The sequence below is a fragment of the Rhinatrema bivittatum genome, chromosome 16, assembly GCF_901001135.1.
Source record: "Rhinatrema bivittatum chromosome 16, aRhiBiv1.1, whole genome shotgun sequence".
Taxonomy (NCBI): domain Eukaryota; kingdom Metazoa; phylum Chordata; class Amphibia; order Gymnophiona; family Rhinatrematidae; genus Rhinatrema; species Rhinatrema bivittatum.
The window spans coordinates 24725165-24743747 of NC_042630.1; the positions used below are offsets into that span (position 1 = coordinate 24725165).

An 18583-nucleotide genomic window follows, 5' to 3' on the forward strand; every position below is an offset into this window, starting at 1 on the left:
ATTAAATTTAATGAAAAGGAATTCGGACGCCGAGCGCAGCAACGGCGAACCCCCCCCCCCCCCCCCCCCCCCCACCTTCTGCCGAAAAACACAGAGAGAGGGAACGGAACGCCGAACAAGCGAAAACAAAATACAAAACTTTTTTTTTTTTTTTTTTTTTTTTAACTTAGCCGCTGGCCCTGGTCCTGATCTTTCTCCTCCAGCGGGGGTGAGTGAACCGGGCTCCCCGGTGTCACCCCCGACGCTGCTGCCAGGAAGGCCGGGTCCTCAACCCCAGCAGCGGCCTCAACCAGGGGGGGGGTGGTCCCCTCAGAACCTCGCAACCCCCCTGGGAGACTTCCAGGACCCGGGCGCCAGCTGCGAACAATTACCCTTTTCTTTAACTTAAAATTTCTTTTCAATTTCCCTGACTAGCTAACCACTAACCAGGATCACCAGAGACTGTGGGTGGACCTGCCCCATCTGCTGGAGACAGAGTAAGACTGACGGGCTGTGGGTGGCGCCTTACTATATGTAGGGTGCCCGACAAGTTTTGCTCTGTCTCCATCTGCTGGTGCGGAGTCACAACCCAGGTGTCTGGACTGATCCTGGTACGTACAGGGAACAGCAGTTACTAGCATAGGTGGCTTGCTGGGCAGACTGGATGGACCTATTTGGCCTTTTTCTGCCATCATTGCTGTGTTACCTTGGTGGTGCCAGTAGAGCCCAAGGGGTGAGAAAGTAGACTCAGGTAGTTTCAGGCTCTGTCCTCCTTGGAAGTTGAAATTATCCTCTTGGGGCTGTGGCCCCTCTTCTGATATTGTGGGCTCTGGTGCTGGCTCTCTCCCTATTTAAGGGGTCCTTGCACCGAGCAGGACAGCCAAACAAGTTATTTTAGAAGATGAGTGGCTGCTCTGGGAGAGACCCAGGGAAAGGAAGACATGGAGCTGAAGACAAGTGCCGCAAATGTGGAGACCATTGCCGAAGTTTTGCGGGCGTGGAGTGAACGCATGCAGCAGCTGTGTGGGGCAGACTATGTTAGCAGCAAGATTTCCCCAGTGCAGAAGACTGTGCAGGAGTTCAGCATTCAGGAAGACCTGGGGGATACTTTGCTGGGTGATGTTACCATTTTACGTGCCCACCAAGCACAAGAGGGAGATGCTGGCATTGACATCTCCTTCCTCAGGAGACCCCCCTGGAGCTGTTTTCTGAAAGCTTGGTTGATGTTTTATAATGCTACATATGTTTTATATTGTTTTTATTATGTTTTCCTTAAATTATGTGGTAGTAATCTGTGCAGAATATTTTGGATTCGCGGAATATAAGCTGTTGAAAAAAAATAAGATAGAAATCTACATAAATTGGATTTTCAGATACCTTAAAGTGACAGATTCATTTTGGAAGTCAAGCAGACTGTTTGTCTTGTTTAATCGGACCTTGTAAGGGGCAAAATGGCTTTTAAGTTCTCTATAGCCAGATAAATTAAGGAAGCAACTGACAGCTTATAATGCCCAGGGGCTACCAGTTCCAGAAGGGCTGAGAACTCTTTCAATGACAGCACAAGCAGCTTCCAGGGCTGAAACTAGGGCAACCTCTCCAGAGGATATTTGCAAGTTGGAGACTTGGTTATCCTTTGATTCCTTTCCTAAACATTACCCACTTGGAGCTCCAGGCTGAAATGACCCTGGCTTTGGAGCACGAGTCTTGAAAATTGCCTGGACTTCCTCCCACCCAGAATGAGGACAGCCTGGGTATATGCATATGGAAGGAGAAATGTAGTTTTACATGTCAATTCCCACTCCTACCTGACCAGAACCCTCCCAGGTCAGCCTAGGCTGTCAAAAGTACAGCAGTTTATGTGTTGGGATAACAGAAGCGAGCAGGACCCATTAGTCCATTCCCCTTTTTCAAGTCTTCCCTTCCCAAAGGCAAGAATAAGGCAGCCTTGGAGTATATCCTAAAAAGTTAATTATAAAAGTCTCATTGTTCAGTTGATTAGCTTTGCCAAAAGTATACTGACATAGTTTATTGCTGAACAAGCTCATGTACCTTGAGTGATGTTACAGAAAAAACTTGTAATGTTTACACGGCAGAAAGCACTTCTTCACTCACACAATCAAGTTGCAGAATCTATTGTCAGGGAAAGTGATCAGGTGACTAGCAAGGGATTATTAAAGGGTATGGAAAAATTCCTGGGGGAAAAGTCAATAAGACATTATTAGCCAGGTAAACTAGAAAACAGAGAAATTACTTACCTGATAATTTAGTTTTCCTTACTGTAAACAGATGGACTCAGAACCAATGGGTTATGCACCCCTGCCAGCAGATGGAGACTGAGTCAGGTTTCAAAGCCGATGTCACCCTACATACACCCCTGCAGTGACCTCAGCCCTTCAGTATTCTATTCAAAAGCCACTGTGGACATACTAATCGAAAAAAAACTTGATTAAAAACGGATGATTATCTGTACTCAACCAAATACTGAACTCCAGTAAGATTACAGATGCCCTGATCTAGGAACTGGATGACAACGTATCCATAATCTCTTGGAAAAGATATCCATCCATGGCCAAATCCTTGGCACCATCCTTGGGCGGGATGCTGAGTCCATCTGTCTACACTAAGGAAAACAAAATTATCAGGTAAGCATTTCCTCTATTTCCTAGCATGTAGCCAGATGGACTCAGGACCAATGGGATGAACAAGAGCTACTTCCGATTGGAGCGGGAGGATGCCTATGGTCCGGTTAACACTGCCCTTGCAAAGGCTGAATCCTCTCGGACCTGAACGTCTAGGCGATAGAACCTGCAGAACATGTGCAAGGAGGACCAGGTCAGCAGATATGGACGGAAGACAGCAGTCTAGCTTTGGCCCATGAGACCACCTAAGCCCTAGTGGAATGAGCTTTAACCTGAAGGGGTAATGGCTTTCCTGCCTCCACATAAGCTCCTGTGACCACCTCCTCAATCCAGCGAGCTAAGGTAGCCAGCGAAGCTGGTTCGCCCTGCTTGCTTCCTTCAACCGTGAAGGACAAACAGGTGGTCCCCGTCTTTCGGACCAGTTCTGAAACTTCCAGATACCGCACCAAAAGCCTACTGACATTCAAATGACAGAGGACGCAGTATTCTTCCACGTCTTTGTGCTTATCTAGGGATGGCAACAAAATGGGACTGATTCAAATGAAACTCTGAGACTACCTTGGGCAAGAAGGATGGAATGGTACGAAGCTGTAACATTCCTGGAGTCATCCAGAGAAAAGGCTCCAGACACAACAATGCCTGTAGTTCAGCGGTGCAATGTACCGAGCATATAGCCACCAGGTACACAGTTTTCAGGGTTAATAAATGTAAGGAAAGACTGCGCAACAGCCAAAAGGAGGGCCCTGCCAAAAACTCTAATACTAGATTAAGATTCCACAAGGGAACAGGACACTGTAGGTCTGGCCGGAGGTGCTTCACCTCTTTCAAAAAACAGGCCATGTCCGGATGAGCCAATGGGTGGGTTCCGTTCACCTCGCCCCTCAAACAGGAGAGCTCCAATATCTGGACCTTGAAGCAGCTAAGGGTCAAACCTTTATTCAAGCAGTCCTGCAAAAATTCCAGAATTAGTAGATTTTGACTGTCGAGGGGAAACACCATGTTTCTTGTACCAGGCCTCAAATACTCTCCAGACCCGCACATACACTAGGGACAGCGCAGAGTAAGGTGGCAATTATTACTATCAAATGTCCACGCTTCTTCAGGCGAGCCCTCTCAAGGACCAACCATAATACAGAATCGATTTGGTTCCTCGTTGAAGGACTGTTCCCTGCTGTAGCAGGTCCCTGTGCGGTGGAATCACGGGGGGGTGGGGGGGGGGTCCTCCACAAGGAGTCTCCGCATTTCTGCATACCACGGATGCCTGGGCAAATCTGGAGCTATTAGTAGGTCAAATCCTCTGTGGTGCTCAATTCTGCCAATGACCCTACCCAGGAGAGGCCACTGAGGGAAGGAGTATAACAGCTCCTCTTCTGGCCAGGTCTGAACAAGAGCATCAATCCCCAGGGTCAACTGATCTCTTCTGCAACTGAAGAATCGGGGAACCTTCGCATTGTGAGATGCAGCCAGATTTATGGACGGGAGACCCCAGCGATCTACCACCAGCTGAAAGACTTTGGCCAAAAATGTCCACTCGCCTGGACCCAGACTCTCCCTACTTAGAAAGTCTGCTCTGACTGTCTTTTCCTGCGATGTGGTAGGCTGAGATCATCTGTAGATGTATTTCCGCCCATTCCATAAGGAGATCTATCTCCTGTGACACTTGCTGGCTCTTGGTTCCAACCTGGCAGTTGATGTCGGTTACCGTTGTTGTGGTATTCTCCGATATTACGCGGACAGCTTGACCCTGGAGTATGTGGTTCAGTTGTAGACACGCCAATCTGACTGCCCGGGATTCCAAGTGGTTTATATTCCAGAGGGCCTCTTCCTTGGTCCCACACCCCTGGGCCATCAGTTCCTGACAGTGAGCTCCCCAAGCCCGGAGGACTACGTCTGTTGTGAGGACCAGCCAGTTCATAGGGGACAGGGGTACACCACTGCCCTGATGAGCTACCTGCAGCCACCACTGGAGCCGAGAGCATGCTTCCATCGGTATATGGAGGTGAATCAAATAGTCTTGAGACAGTGGGTTCCAACATGACAGCAGGGAGCTTTGAAGTAGTCGCACATGTGCCCTCACGCATGGCATTACTTCCAAAGTTGCTGCCATCAAATAGAGGACTTGAAGATAGCTCCACACCGTCGGGTGTATCATGTTCATTAACAGATGCACTTGGGACATCAACTTCCTTATCCGCGTGGGGAAGTCTTTGCCTTGTTTGGTGTCGAACCAGACTCCCACATATTCCAAGGACTGGGAGGGTTTAAGACTGCTTTTGGCCAGGTTTATGACCCAACTGTTTTCCTGAAGCAAGAAGATCACCCGGAGACTCTCTTCCACAGACTATGCCCAGATCAACCAGTCATCCAAGTACGGGTGCACCAGAATTCCCCTCCTTTCTCAAAACTGCCGCTATGACCACCATAATCTTGGAAAATGTTCTGGGTGTGGTGGCCAGGTCAAAGGGTAGTGCCCGGTCGTAATAATGGCGACCTAGTACCGCAAAGCGTAAAAAAACAATGTTTTTGCTGGATTGGAATATGTTTGGTAGTCCTCAGATAGGTCCAGGGAGGTTAAAAACTCGGATTGTATGGCCATTATCACGAAGCGTAGGGTTTCCATGCGGAAATGAATCACTCAGAGGTCAGCTGACGCTCTTGAGGTCCAGGTTGGGGGCGACAGGAACCTTTCTTCTTGGGTACGATAAAATAGATGGAATAACGCCCCATATTTTCCTGGGGAGCAGGTACTGGGATTATAGCCCTCATCCTGAGGAGCCTTATCAGGGTAGTCTCCACTACCTGCTTCTTGTGCTGGGAGTAGCAAGGAGATATGAATATGTTCCAAGGAGTACTGCGAAATTCCAGTGCATATCCTTCGCGTATGACCTCCAGCACTTTATTTAAATGTTTTATATACTGTCATTTCATGTGAGAGTCAGGTAAAACATTCATAATTATGACTGTTACAAGGTGCACAAACATTCATTATAAACGGAAGTAATACAATGGTAGACATAATATGAAAACAAAGCTAGATTATGGGGATTTGCAAGGGAGGGGGGGGCATGTTTCAAGACTTATTTCGGTTATCCGAGTCATGCGGAGCTGGGTATTTCTGTCAAGTAGAATGTATTTTTGAATAGCCAAGTTTTTAAGTCGCTCTTGAATTTCTTTTTGTCCATTAATGTTCAAAGTTCTTCTGGCATGGAATTCCACAGTTTTGGGCTAGCAATTGATATCACTCTCTAGTTTGCATTAGTTGAGAACCTCTTAAGTTCAGGATTTCTAGGAGGCCTCTCTCTTCTGTGATCTGAGAGTTCCTGGGAGTGGGGGGTTGTCTGGTTTAAATGTTATTCCCAAGTACTTCATTGTTGTTCGGGTTCATGTTATTGAATATTATTGTTAGAACTTTATAATGTATTCTTGACAGTACAGGGAAGCCAATGCAAAGCCATCAGTATTGAGGTGGTCAAATTTCCTTGCTCCAGCATTTTGCAGTAGTTGCAAAGGTTTTAAGTGACTAGCCAGAAAACCTAGAAGTAGGAATTACAGTAATCCAGGTTTGAGAATGAGAGATTGTAAACTGTTCTTTAAAACTGTTCTGAAATCTGTTGTGTTAAGTAGAGGTTTCAAATCGGCCCAATATCCGCAACTTGTGAAAACCAGATCTAATCAGTCTACTTATGTGGGCTTTCACTGTTAAATTTTCATCGATTTGGACCTCTAGGTCTCTCATTTGTACTCATTTGTCCAAAGTGATCTAGACCCACCGTTGGTAGAAGAGGGACAGTTGACCCCCTAAAGATGGGTGGCAAAACTTCACTGGAGGATTCAGGACAAACCTGAACCCAAGCCCGACACTCTCTTGGGCTGCCAACTGCAAAAAGGTCAGACCTCCCAAAGGACAGAGACCTCTGAAATGTCAAGGTTCTGTAGGGGCAAAAGCAATGGGAGCCCCTGGATCGACCCCTCATGGGCAAGCAGTGATATAACTGCTTTCTCTTATCTTCTGGTAGCCAGGGTACTGGAGATTTGCCCCATTTACTGGCCAGCTTTTCCAATTTGCTTTCGAAGAGGAGTGAACCTTTAAAGGGCATCTTTGTGAGATTTGCCTTGGAGGTTGCATCTGCTGACCAATTCCGCAGCCATAGCTTTCTTCTGGTGCCACCACTGAGGCCACTCCTCTGGCTGAAGTATGGACTAGGTTCGAGCCCACGTCAGCTAAAAAGGAGGTAGTGGGTTCCATAACCGCTCTGGAATTTGCCCCAGAATCATGCACCTCCCGAGAGAGGAGCAGGCACGAACGAGCTACCGGGGTATAACAAGAAGCAATCTCTAAGGCCATTGCTATTGCATTAAAAGGACTGTTTAAGGATGGACTCCATCCGCCTATCGTGCACATCCTTTAAGGCCGCTCCTCCCTCCACTGGGATAGTTGTTCGCTTAGAGACGACACAGACCAGCTTTTCCACTTTAGGGTAAAGCAAACGTTCTCTCACTGCTGGATCCAGTGGGTATAGAGCTAACACTCATTCACTTTTAAAACTTGCTTCTGAGGCATCCCATTCCAGGTCAACCAACTCCTGTATGGCTTCCAGTACTGGAAAGTAGCAAGAGGCTTTCCATAGGGAAATCAGAATGGGCTTCTTCTTTGGTTCCATCACAGAGGCTGCCCCAGGAACTCCCAGCACCTTCAGGGTCTGGGAAACCAGGGCTGGCAATTTGTCTCTATAGAAAAAACTGTAACATGGTCCGATACGGTTCTAAACCGGGGGGGATTTCCCCATCTTTCAAGGAATCTGGATCCTCTTCATTCATGCTGTCCGGGTCCCAGCCAGGGATACCCTTGGTGAGTTGAGACGTGCCTCAAGGGCTGCCAACAGGACTGGGAGAGGGAGGCCTTACCGGCTGAGGTTCCATCCAGACAGGGGCTAGTGAGGTAGCAGACTGCACCTTTACAAAGGTTTGAAGGCCTTGAAAGAATTCCACCCAAGAGAATGCGGCTGGGTCCACGCCTAACTCAGGAGGTACTGGGGTAGGTGCTGCTAAATTTCCCTCTCCTGGGGATTAGCAGTTCTGGGGGTACTCAGATCCAGGGTACTTCTGGTTAAGGCTGTGGCTAACCGATCCTCTGAATGGGAGGAGCCGGGCTTAGCAAAGTCTGGGGAGGCCAACTCTCCCTGGGCTTCCTCACAGTGCCGCCCATAAGCAAGAATCCAGGTCAGACTGTGCAGCCCTAATAGGACAAGCAGCACAGAGAGAAAGGCGCTTATGTTTCTTTGCTGTCAGAGCTATTGGTGACTGTGTGTTCAGGCAGCTCATGCTTAAAGTTTTATGCACACATATTTCAGGCACCTACACGTGTCGCAGTGAGGCGTATGCACAGCCCCGTGTGCCCGGCTTTACTTGTATTCTGTGCCTATTAATTTGTGCGCGTATGACGTTGTGCAGAGCAGACATGCACTATGCATACCGAAGCTCAATGGTGGGCAATACAAGCACAAAAACACGCACAAGATGGTGCTGACGTGGTCTACCACGTGGTGTGCCAACCAAGCCTAAAGCGGGGCCTAGCTCACCGGGGGCCACTGAACATGTTCGGAAGCCCACGTCCCCTTATTCAAACAGTATCGGGAACAATGTCGGTACAGCAAGCCGAGCAAGGAAACTGGAGAATGTCTTACTGAAACCCTTCTGTAGTCTCTGAATCGAGAGGAAATCTTTTTTTTTTTTAAACTTACTTGGGCTCCAGCTGTGGGAGGAGAGGGCTTTTGCCATCACTGCCATGCTCAGCTTCCTGCACCCGCTGCTTTTCAGCTGCTTCAGCAGCAAAGTCCACGTCGGGAGCCGGCTACTGGACCAAGGCTCACCTCTGAGGGATCTCAGAAATCGCCTCAGGAATTCTCAACTGGGGGAGGAACCATTAGACATCACCACAGGAGAGCGGGGCTTAATCTTTTCTCCAGTTTAAAAGTTGAATTTCTTCTTCCAAAAAGGTACAACGATCCCCATAGGGAAAGCACGTCTACATCTGCTGGAGACAGAGAAATACTGAAGGGCTGAGGTCACTGCAGGGGTGTATCTAGGGTGACATCAGCTTTGAAACCTGACTCCGTCTCCATCTGCTGTCAGGGGAGCATAAACCATTGGTCCTGAGTCCCTCTGGCTACACCCTAGGAAAAAAACCATTGCCATCCCTGGGAGTAACAAGAAACAGATCTACTTTATGGGATCTGCCAGGTACTTGCGATCCGGATTGGCCACTGTCGGAGACAGGATACTGGGCTTGATGAGGCTCAGTCTGACCCAGCATGGCATCTCTTATGTTCTTATGCTGACAAGGAGGCATAACCCACTCATCTGGACTCTTATGTCAGGATTCAAGGAAAGTAAATCATCAGGTAAGATTTATATTTCTCCATATTCTGCTTTGTCTTCTCCTGACCCAGAGTTAAAAATTTCTTTTGTAAACTCCTACCGTGTCTGGATTGCCCTCCAACAGCACATTGATGGCTCTGTTGAGGTCTCCATTGCAGTCATGAAGAGCGATCACACACTCATCCTGATTCTTTCCTGTGATATCAATAAGCTGCAGGGAGAGGTAGGAAAGTGAAATTCCTGGATACGCAATGCCACTCAATATCTGAGAATCATCAAGTCACAAGAAACTCCCCTTCACCCCAGAGACTTCATGTCCAAGAAGGCAGCCAACTGGACTCAGAACTAACAGGACCTGGACAACGTTGCTACAATTTGAGTACTAGCATCTGGGAAGAGCTTGGGCAATGCATCTTATCGAATCTCTCTGAAGCATCAGAAGCAGACTTGTTTTTACAGGAATCAACATCAAGTAGCCTTCAAACAAGAAAAAGTATTCAAACAAAGGCCACACTTAGTCAGCAGATGCCGAGTGTGTGCAGTTTACTACTGCCATAGCAACTTAAGAAAACACTCCTGAAATGTAAACAGAAAGAGTGGTCTATATGATTAGCAGAGAATTTGGAAGAGAGGACTATGGTTAAAGCAGCAGGCTGAGAACCAGGGAAGGAAGGGTTCAAATCCCCCTTCTCCAACTGAAGCTCCTTGAGACTTTGGACAAGTCACTGTACCTGAGGCAATGGGTGAAAACTTCAAAAATAAGGCCTTTGAAGTAGGGAAATCCCTCCTGTACCTGAATGCAACTTGCCTAGAGCTGAGTTTGGAAAATCAAATGAAATCTAAAATCAAAATCTAATTTTCAATACGCTTTGGATTACAATCAATTTCAAGGAAAATTGATTCTTACCTAATTTTTGTTCCTGGAATACCACGGATCAGTCCAAATGCCTGGGATTATGCCTCCCTTCCAGCAGATAGAGACAGAGAAAGTTTCACTGGCACTGGCATATAACCCGGAGTACCTCCTGCAGTCTCTCAGTATTGGCCTGTACCCAAGCCAAGATTCGCTACATAACAACCCTAATGAAATGCCAACAATATCCCACAGACAAGCAAGGGAGAAAAACATAAAACCCTTCCCTTGAAGGGAAACACTTCGCTTCATAACTCCAAACCAGGAGAGCAAACTTAAAATCAAACGGCTCTGCAGCCTACAAACAATATCATCATGACATAAGTACAAGTGGACTCATCCCCACACCAGGGCAGGACTCTGGACTAATCTGTGGTATCCCAGGAATGAAAATTAGCAGGTAAGAACCAATTTTCCTTTCCTGTTCATACCTTGTTCAATCCAGACTCCTGGGATGTACCCAAGCTTCCCTAAATGGGGTGGGACTGCGAGAGTCCCATTCAAAGTGTCGCCTGGACATCCAAACCATAAAAGTCTGGCAAAAGTATGCAACAACTTCCAGGTAGCCACCCGACAAATTTCTTGTAGCAACACCAGCTGACACTCGGTCCATGAAGTCGCCCGAGATCAAACCAAATGTGCTCTCAATCCCCCTAGGACCGGACATCCCTTACAGATGTAAGGCAAGCTTATTGCCTCTATCTTGCTATCGTGGACTTTGAAGCCTTCTGCCCTTTCCTAGGACCGCGCCATAGCGCAGAGATGGTCCAACACCTTGAAATTATTGGTGACTTTGGAGGTAACGCAACAAAATCCTCTTCACATCCAAACAACTTAAGTCTCTCGCATATGGAGTCGATGCATCCAAACCTGGAAAAGCTGGGAGTTCCATGGTCTGATTCAAATGGAACACGGACACAACCTTTGGGAGAAAAAAAAAAAAAAAGAGGGCGCTGTCTTCAAAGATATCCCAGCGTCAGATTTTCAGAAAAGGTTCTCTGCATGATAACGCTTTAAGTACCAAGATCCTTCGGGCGGAACAAATGGCTACTAGAAAAACCACCTTCAAAGTGAGATCCTTTACTGTTACCCTTCACAAAGGCTCAAAAGGAGATAATCAACCCTCGAAGGACTAGACTGAGATTCCATAAGGGACACAGATGTTTTGCCCAGAGGAAGCGCACCACAACTGGGTGAGCAGTCAACAACACTCCATGCACCTTGCCCTGTAAACAGCCCAAGGCCGCAACCTGAACCTTAAGAGTTAAAAGCCAAGCCTTTAACCAAACCTTTCTGCAAAAAAAAAAAAAAAAAAAAAAGTCAAGATGTGAGCTATCGAGGCAAGAGTCACTAGTATTTCTCAGCCCATGCACCAGGACTCAAAGACCTTCCAGACCCTTACGTATGATAAAGAAGTGGAAGTTGTTTCTAGCCTGCAACAAGGTGGTAATGACATCCTCCGGATATCCTTTTTCTCTCAAATGCCTCCTCTCAAAAGCCAAGCTGCGAGACAGAAGTAATCCGCCCAATCTGAAAATACTGGACCTTGCTGAAGAAGCCTTGGCAAATGTGCGAGTCGCAGCAGACCGTCCAGCACCAGGTTGAAGAGGTTCACAAACTACAGGCACCTTGGCCACTCTGGTGACACCAGAACCACTGCCCCAGAATGATTTTCTATTCGCCGTATCAGTTTCCCCACCAGGGGCCACGGAGGAAACATGTAAAGAAGAATCCCTCGGGACCAGGATAGAACTAGAGCATCTACACCCTCTGCACCGTACTCTCTTCTGTGCCTGCAGAATCGGGACACCTTAGCATTCTTCCATGTCGCCATAAAGTCCAGGTGGGGGGGTTAACCACCAGAAACATATCAAAGCCATTCCCTCGTCTGACAGCTCCCACTCCCTGGGATCCAGCTTCTGACAACTCAGAAAATCCATCTGCACATTGTCCATCCTGGCAATGAGAGACGCCGCTAGCATAGCTAGCTGCCGCTCTACTCAAAGAAACAGCTCCTGAGCTTTCAGGGCCATTGCTCAACTCCTGGTTCCCCCTTGATAGTTGATATAAGTTACCATGGTCACGTTGTCTGACAGGATGCGAACCGAGCAGCCACTCAGAGGCAGAAAAGCCATCAAGGCGCACCTCACTGCCCTCCAAACAATTGATAGACCAGGACTTCTCTTCTTCGGATCATTGCCCCTAGGCCGACTGATTCTGGCATACAGCCCCCAGCCAATCCGAAACCTCCAAGGCCACTCTGCGTCTCAACTGTTCTTGACCAAGCCACCATGAGAGACTGGACCTGGCAGGTTCCTCGAGTAAGAGGAAAGAAGAGACCGTTGCAGAGGCCTCATATATGCGTGAATGACCAATTCCATCATCGAGGCCATAGAGCCCAACACCAGACCCTGGGAACTGCAGCTTCCAACAGCCTGTGCACCTGCTTCTGCAGCTTGAGAATATGCTCCTCCGTGAGGAAAACCTTTCCTGCCCTGGTGTCAAAGCACACTTCCAAGAACTCCAGAACCTGAGATGGGGAGAGATGACTCTTTGGCAGGTTCACCACCATCCCAGGGACCTCAATTGCTGGAGGACCAGAGCTACCACCCGAGTACCAAAGAGTTCAGACTTTGCCCAAATGAGCCAGTATTCCAGATATGGATGAACTAAGATACCCCTCTTCCCGAGCGCTGCCGCTGCACCACCATCACTTTGGTGAACGTTCAAGGCTCTGTCGCCAGTCCGAACGGGAGAGCACAAAATTGAAAATGTTTCCCCAAGTATCATGATGTGAAGTAACTGACGGTGATCCGGGCGAATTGGAATGTGCAGGTATGCTTCGGACAAGTCCAGAGAAGCCAAGAATTCTCTCTTGCGCACTGCTGCAATCAACAAACGCAAAGTTTCCATTCTAAAATAAGGAACCCTGAGAGCCACATTCACTTTCTTTAGATCCAAAATTGGATGGAAGGAGCCCTCCTTTTTCAGAACTACAAAATTTAGAATACCATCCTGTCTCATTCTCCCAACAGAACTATGACTCCCAGAGCTTGCAACCGGTCCATGGTTTCCTGAATCAGCTTCCTCTTGTCAAACGGAGCGCAGGGGGAAACCATAAACAAGTCCCGTGGCAGACGAAATAATTCTAACACATAACTTTCTTTTATCACTGGTCTGTCATGATCTTGGTCCACTCCTCGTAAAATAGTCAGATGCCCTCCAATCAGAGGGAGAGAGGAGTGGACAGGCCTCGGCTCCAGAGCCCTGACCGAGGCAGTCTCTGCCTGATTTTCTACTGCTTCGAAAGGCCTGGTTCCAGGCTTGCTGCCTCCTGGTGCCTTACCTTGGAGCTCCCGCTGAAAGCCTAACTCAGACGAAACTGCCTGTTCGACAAACTGGGGCCACCCTGTAAAGAAACTAGTTTCCTCTGGCAGCTTATGCCCTTTAGTCTCCCTGAGACGTTTACAAGCTCCTCTAAGTCTTAGCCAAATAGAAGCTTCCCCTTGAAAGATAATTCTCCTAAACAAGACTTAGACCAAACACCCGCCAACCAGTTCCTCAAGCAAACGAGCCTTCTGGCCAATACCGCAGACATCACTCTGGAGGATGTCCAAATGAGGTCATACAGAGCCATCCGCTAAATAAGCTGCGGCTGCCTCCAGACAGTCTGCCTGCTTGGCCTCTGACAGTGATAGCCTTGTAGCCTGTAACTGCTGAACCCAACGCAAACTGGCCCTCTGCATGAAGCTACTGCACACAGCAGCCTGAATGCCAAGTGCAGACACCTCAAATATCTTCTTGCAATGAATCTCTAACTTCCTATCCTGCACCTCTTTCAGCGCCGTTGAACCAGCCACAGGTATAGTGGTTTTCTTGGTGACCACAGACACTGAAGCAATTCCTAAGGTGGACGCTAACAACTCAAGTGTGTCCTCAGGCAATGGATATAACTTTGCCATCGCCCGGCCTACCTTGAGGCCTATCTCAGGAGTGCCCACTCCCCGACCACGAGTTTCTTTACAGACTTGTTAAAAGGAAAGGCTTTCGTTGGCCCCCTTAGGCCATCCTTGACCGGGTCCACACCCTCCTGATCAGATTCCTCTTGCAGGAGCTTGATCCCAAACTCTTCTAGAACATGAGGAATTAAGGGCCACAACCATACCACCTTAGGGTCGTCCCCTTCAGCCACTGGCACCTGACCCAATCTGCCTTCCGAATCCAGAACATCCAGGTTATTAATGGGTATAGCCGGATCGTTGCTCAGCCCTGGAGGATCCAAAAGGTCAGGAACCCATGGAGCTGATTTCAACTCATCTGAGTCAATATCAGGACCGCCCATCACTGTCCTCATCCTAAGGATCACAGAACCAGACCCCAGAACTAGCCAGTCTCTTAGCCAGCCGCGGAGCCCCTGGCTTCTGAGTGTGGACCACCTGCTTCCCAGCCGCCTTACCCAAACATGCCTCATGTAACAGGAGAACAAACTTTGAGGAGAAAGGGGCTGGATCCTCCAACCCGACTATGAAGGAATCCCCATCCCAGTCAGAATCGGGGGCTCTACAGTGGGTAACACTGGTCCAACAGTGATAGCAGAGGGGGGAAGATAGTCAGACCCCCGAAATAGTCCCAATGGGCCTTCAGCCCCCGGACAACATGGCCACCTTTCTGTGCCCGGCAGGGGAGGGGGCGCCAACATGCTAGATTCTCCTGCGCTTGATTTCTCTCCAGACTGCCACTCCAACATGCCCTCTTCTCCGGAGAGGCAGCAGGAGCACAGTCTGGAGCACAACAATCGCACGTACATATCGCCGTATGAACGGCATGCCCTACTGCGCACCATGATGATCACAAGGCATGCCAACCACCACTAGGCCCGACCGTACAGCAAAAAACACCACCACTATGCCGTGTGGCTAAATAACACTTAGAAAGCCCCTTTTGCAGACCTGTCAAAGTCCAGCACAGCCTTCCTGGCCACTAAAAACCTTGCGGCTCCTCTGCTCTAAGCTTTTTTTTTTTTTTTTTAAATTTACTGAGCCAGAAGAAAAAGACAAAGAAATAAATACTTCCCTGACAGAAGAGCTGCTAGGCTTCAATTTTTTCTACTAAGGGGCAGGGAACCGGATCCACCAGCTATACACCTTCCTGGGCGGCGAAAGAATGATCCAAACCAGGATCCCCGATTCCCTGCTCGTACTCCTCAACACTGGGAGGGATAGTCCCACCAGGGCCCTAAGCAACCTCCGGGGAGGATAAATCCACAAACTTGAACATTCTCTATCCTTTTCTTTTCCTAGACTGCAGAGATTGCACATCCACCATCTGCTGGAGACAAAGAAATACTGAGGGACTGCAGGTGGCACTCCGGGTTCTATGCCAGTGCAACTTTCTCTGTCGCCATCTGCTGGAAGGGAGGCCTAATCCCAGGAATCTGGACTAATCCAGGTATGAACAGGAACTACAGCTTTAAAGAAGCACTGGCTATTTTATGATGGAGCATGGCAACTGTGAGAGCAGGAAGCTTCCTTGTTATATGGAATATGCCTGTGAATAATTAAATCTAAAATCAAAATCCCTTTTCAGTGTATGAATTACATTGTTTTAAATGCAGTTCTCAAGAAGCACCCGATGTTCTATAAGTTACTGAGCATGGTGATTGTGAAGATAACTGTGAAAGCAATGGGGCAGTCAATCAAGAGTGCCACACTAGCACTCCTGCAAAACAGGAGATTCGGACACTGCTGCTGTCGTGTTTTCTTTCCTTCAATTAACAGGAAAACAACAGATACTTTTTGCACAAATGATTAAACCTGCAAATGGGGAGATGTTTAGATGTAGGAATCTGTTTATAGACACTTAAGACTGTGCTTTGAAGGGAAGGACTCCCTCTCTCAACATACCAGTACATTTTTTATTTCCTGGGCTGTTTCAGAGCATTAACACTGCTACTACTTGAGGGTCACCATTAATCCAGCTCTGATGGGACTTCACCTGCCAAGAAATCACATCTGACACTTACTTGTTTCACCTTTTCTTCAAAGTCAGCATCATTGTGGTCCGAAATCATCTGTGCAAGTCTAATCTGTTCTGCAGTGGCCTAAAAAGAAAAAAAAAAACCCGATCACATCTTATCTGGAGGGTGGATTACAGTCAGATATTTAAATCAAAAGTCCTGCAGAAAACATTCATGGGTGAACTTTGTTGCTTGGTTATCTTCCTGTCCTTACTCACCAGCTGCTTCAAACTATAAATGACACCAAAGAGAAGGCAGATTCTCACTGACTTTCAGTTGATACACCCAAACCTGATTCTGGTGGATGGGGGACCCGGAATTCCAGACCTTGACAAAATGTATTCACTACTGACCCATTAACTGGAATATTAAATGTAATCCATTTCTAGATTGCTTCTCTGGTGAGGCAGTCCAAAGTGGTGTACATTTATTTTAAAATATATACTATGCCATGCCATAGAATTATATAGAACCACATCCAGACTGCCCAACAAACAAACATATCCAACACAGTTCCTGAGCAAAACATCTGCACTCAGACTCATGAGACCAGTCAGGCCATATAGTGTAATACTGGTCAAAAATAGCTAGGGGATTAACAGGCAGTCAAGATACAGTGTGTAGCAGAGAACAATAAAGAAGTTGGCTGAAGGCAACAGCAGTCAAAACCCATCTATAGAGGTAGTTTGTTATTAGAAGCTAAAATTTCTCTCACTTAAACCACAAATGTTGAGACTTTATTGATCCATACATGGGGGAAAACATTAAAAATACACACAAGCAGCTAAAACCTAATTTTGGCACTTTTAACAAAAGGAAAATTGGTTCTTACCTGCTAATTTTCATTCCTTTAGTACCACAGATCAGTCCAGGTTTTGCCTCCCTGCCAGCAGATGCAGACAGAGAAAGTTTTGCAAACACAGCCTCTTAACCCAGTGCGCCACCTGCAGTTCCTCAGTATTACTCGGTACCCAAGCATAAAGTCAAAAAAACGTCTAATAAACCAATACTATAACATTCCCCAAACAAGCAGAGGAAAGAGGGAAATGTATAATTTTGGAACTTTAATTTTAAGGGCTAACGAGAAACCTGTGCCTTTCTCCTCTCTCCAAATCTCCTCTCCCCCACCAGGTGGGTTCTGGACCGATCGTGGAACTACAGGAATGAAAGTTAGCAAGTAAGAACAAATTTCCCTTTCCTTGTACGTACCCAGATCAGTTCAGACTCCTGGGATGTACCAAAGCTTCCCTAACCAGGGTGGGACTGTGAGAGTTCTGCTCGAAGTACTTTCACCGAAATTGCTAACGTCCAGGGCTTGGACGTCCAATCGATAGTGCCTGGCAAAAGGTATGTAAAGACCTCCAAGTAGCTGCTCTGCAAATCTCTTGCGGCTGACATTCTGCCCAGGAGGCCACCTGGGACCAAGTAGAATGAGCCCTTAACCCCTTCGGGATAAGACAACCGTGACAGATTTATATGGATCCAATAGCCTCCTTCAACCAACGCGCAATTGTGGCTTTTGATGCCTTCTGGTCCTTTTTCGCACCACTCCATAGCACAAAAAGGTGATCCAATAATCTGAAATTGTTGGTGACCCCTAGATACCGCACAAAGCCCTTCTGACATCCAGCTGTCAATTCTTTTGCATGAGGCACACCAACCTCCACATTTGGAAAAGCTGGAATCTCCACTGACTGACTTAAATGGAACGCTGAAATCACCTTTGGCAGAAAAGACGGAACCATCCTCAGAGACACTCCGGAATCCGTAAAAAGGGTTCCCTACATGACAGGGCTTGAAGTTCAGACACCCTTCTGGCTGAACAAATCGCCACCAAGAAAACCATCTTCAGTGAGATTTTTTTTGGTGGCCCTTTTAAGAGGTTCAAACGGTGCCACACACATGCCCTTGAGGACCAAAGTTAAAGCTCCAAGAAGGGCACAGTTTATGAACGGGGGGCGCGCGCGCAAGTGCTTCACCCCTCAGAGGGTTGTTCCATGAATCTTGCCTCACAAACAGCCCAGGGCCGACACCTGCACTCTCAGGGAACTAAAGGACAAACCTTTCATTAGGCGTCTCTGCAAAAAAGCCAGAATCTGCGCCACCAACGCTCGCCAAGGATCAACCCCTTGCTCCATACACCAAGACTCAAAAATCCTCCAAACCCGGACATACGCCAAGGAAGTCTTTCGAGCCTGCAACACAGTAGAAATAAACATCCTCATGATATCCTTTCTTCCTTAATTACCTCCTTTCAAAAGCCAAGCCGCTAGACAAAAGTGATCCGCTTGATCTGAAAATATGAGGCCCTGACGCAGCAGATTTGGTAGATGGCCCAGTCTTAACGGGCCGTCCACTGCTAGATTGACCAAATCTGCAAACTAAAGTCTCCAAGGCCTCTCCGGAGCCATGAGTATCACCTTTCCTGGACAGATCTCTATTCTTCTCACAACCTTGCCCACCGAAGGCCATGGTGGAAACATGTAAACTAGAATGTCGTGTGGCCAAGGAATTTTATCAATTGGTTTATAGTCTCCACCCATTAAAGTATTTGGAAAAGACTATTCGGGCATTTATTCCTTTGTTGTCCCTCAAGGAAGAACCAAGGCATCAACCCCTTCTGCTCCGCGCTTTCTTCTGCAACTGAAGAACCGCGGT

At 47.5% G+C, this 18583-nt stretch overlaps 1 protein-coding gene across 17 annotated transcripts in view; it reads right to left on the minus strand.

Annotated features, from left to right (window-relative positions):
• Nucleotides 1–18583, minus strand: part of UBAP2L (ubiquitin associated protein 2 like) — a 108355-nt gene that overhangs the window by 79128 nt on the left and 10644 nt on the right. For 16 of the 17 annotated variants that reach the window (XM_029580156.1, XM_029580155.1, XM_029580145.1 and 13 more), the window contains 2 exons: nt 15932–16009; nt 9097–9207 (listed from right to left, as the gene is read on the minus strand). In XM_029580156.1, coding sequence (XP_029436016.1) covers nt 9097–9207; nt 15932–16009 — 189 coding nt within the window. The remainder of the gene's footprint in view (nt 1–9096; nt 9208–15931; nt 16010–18583) is intronic. The other variant, XM_029580149.1, reaches the window with a different exon arrangement.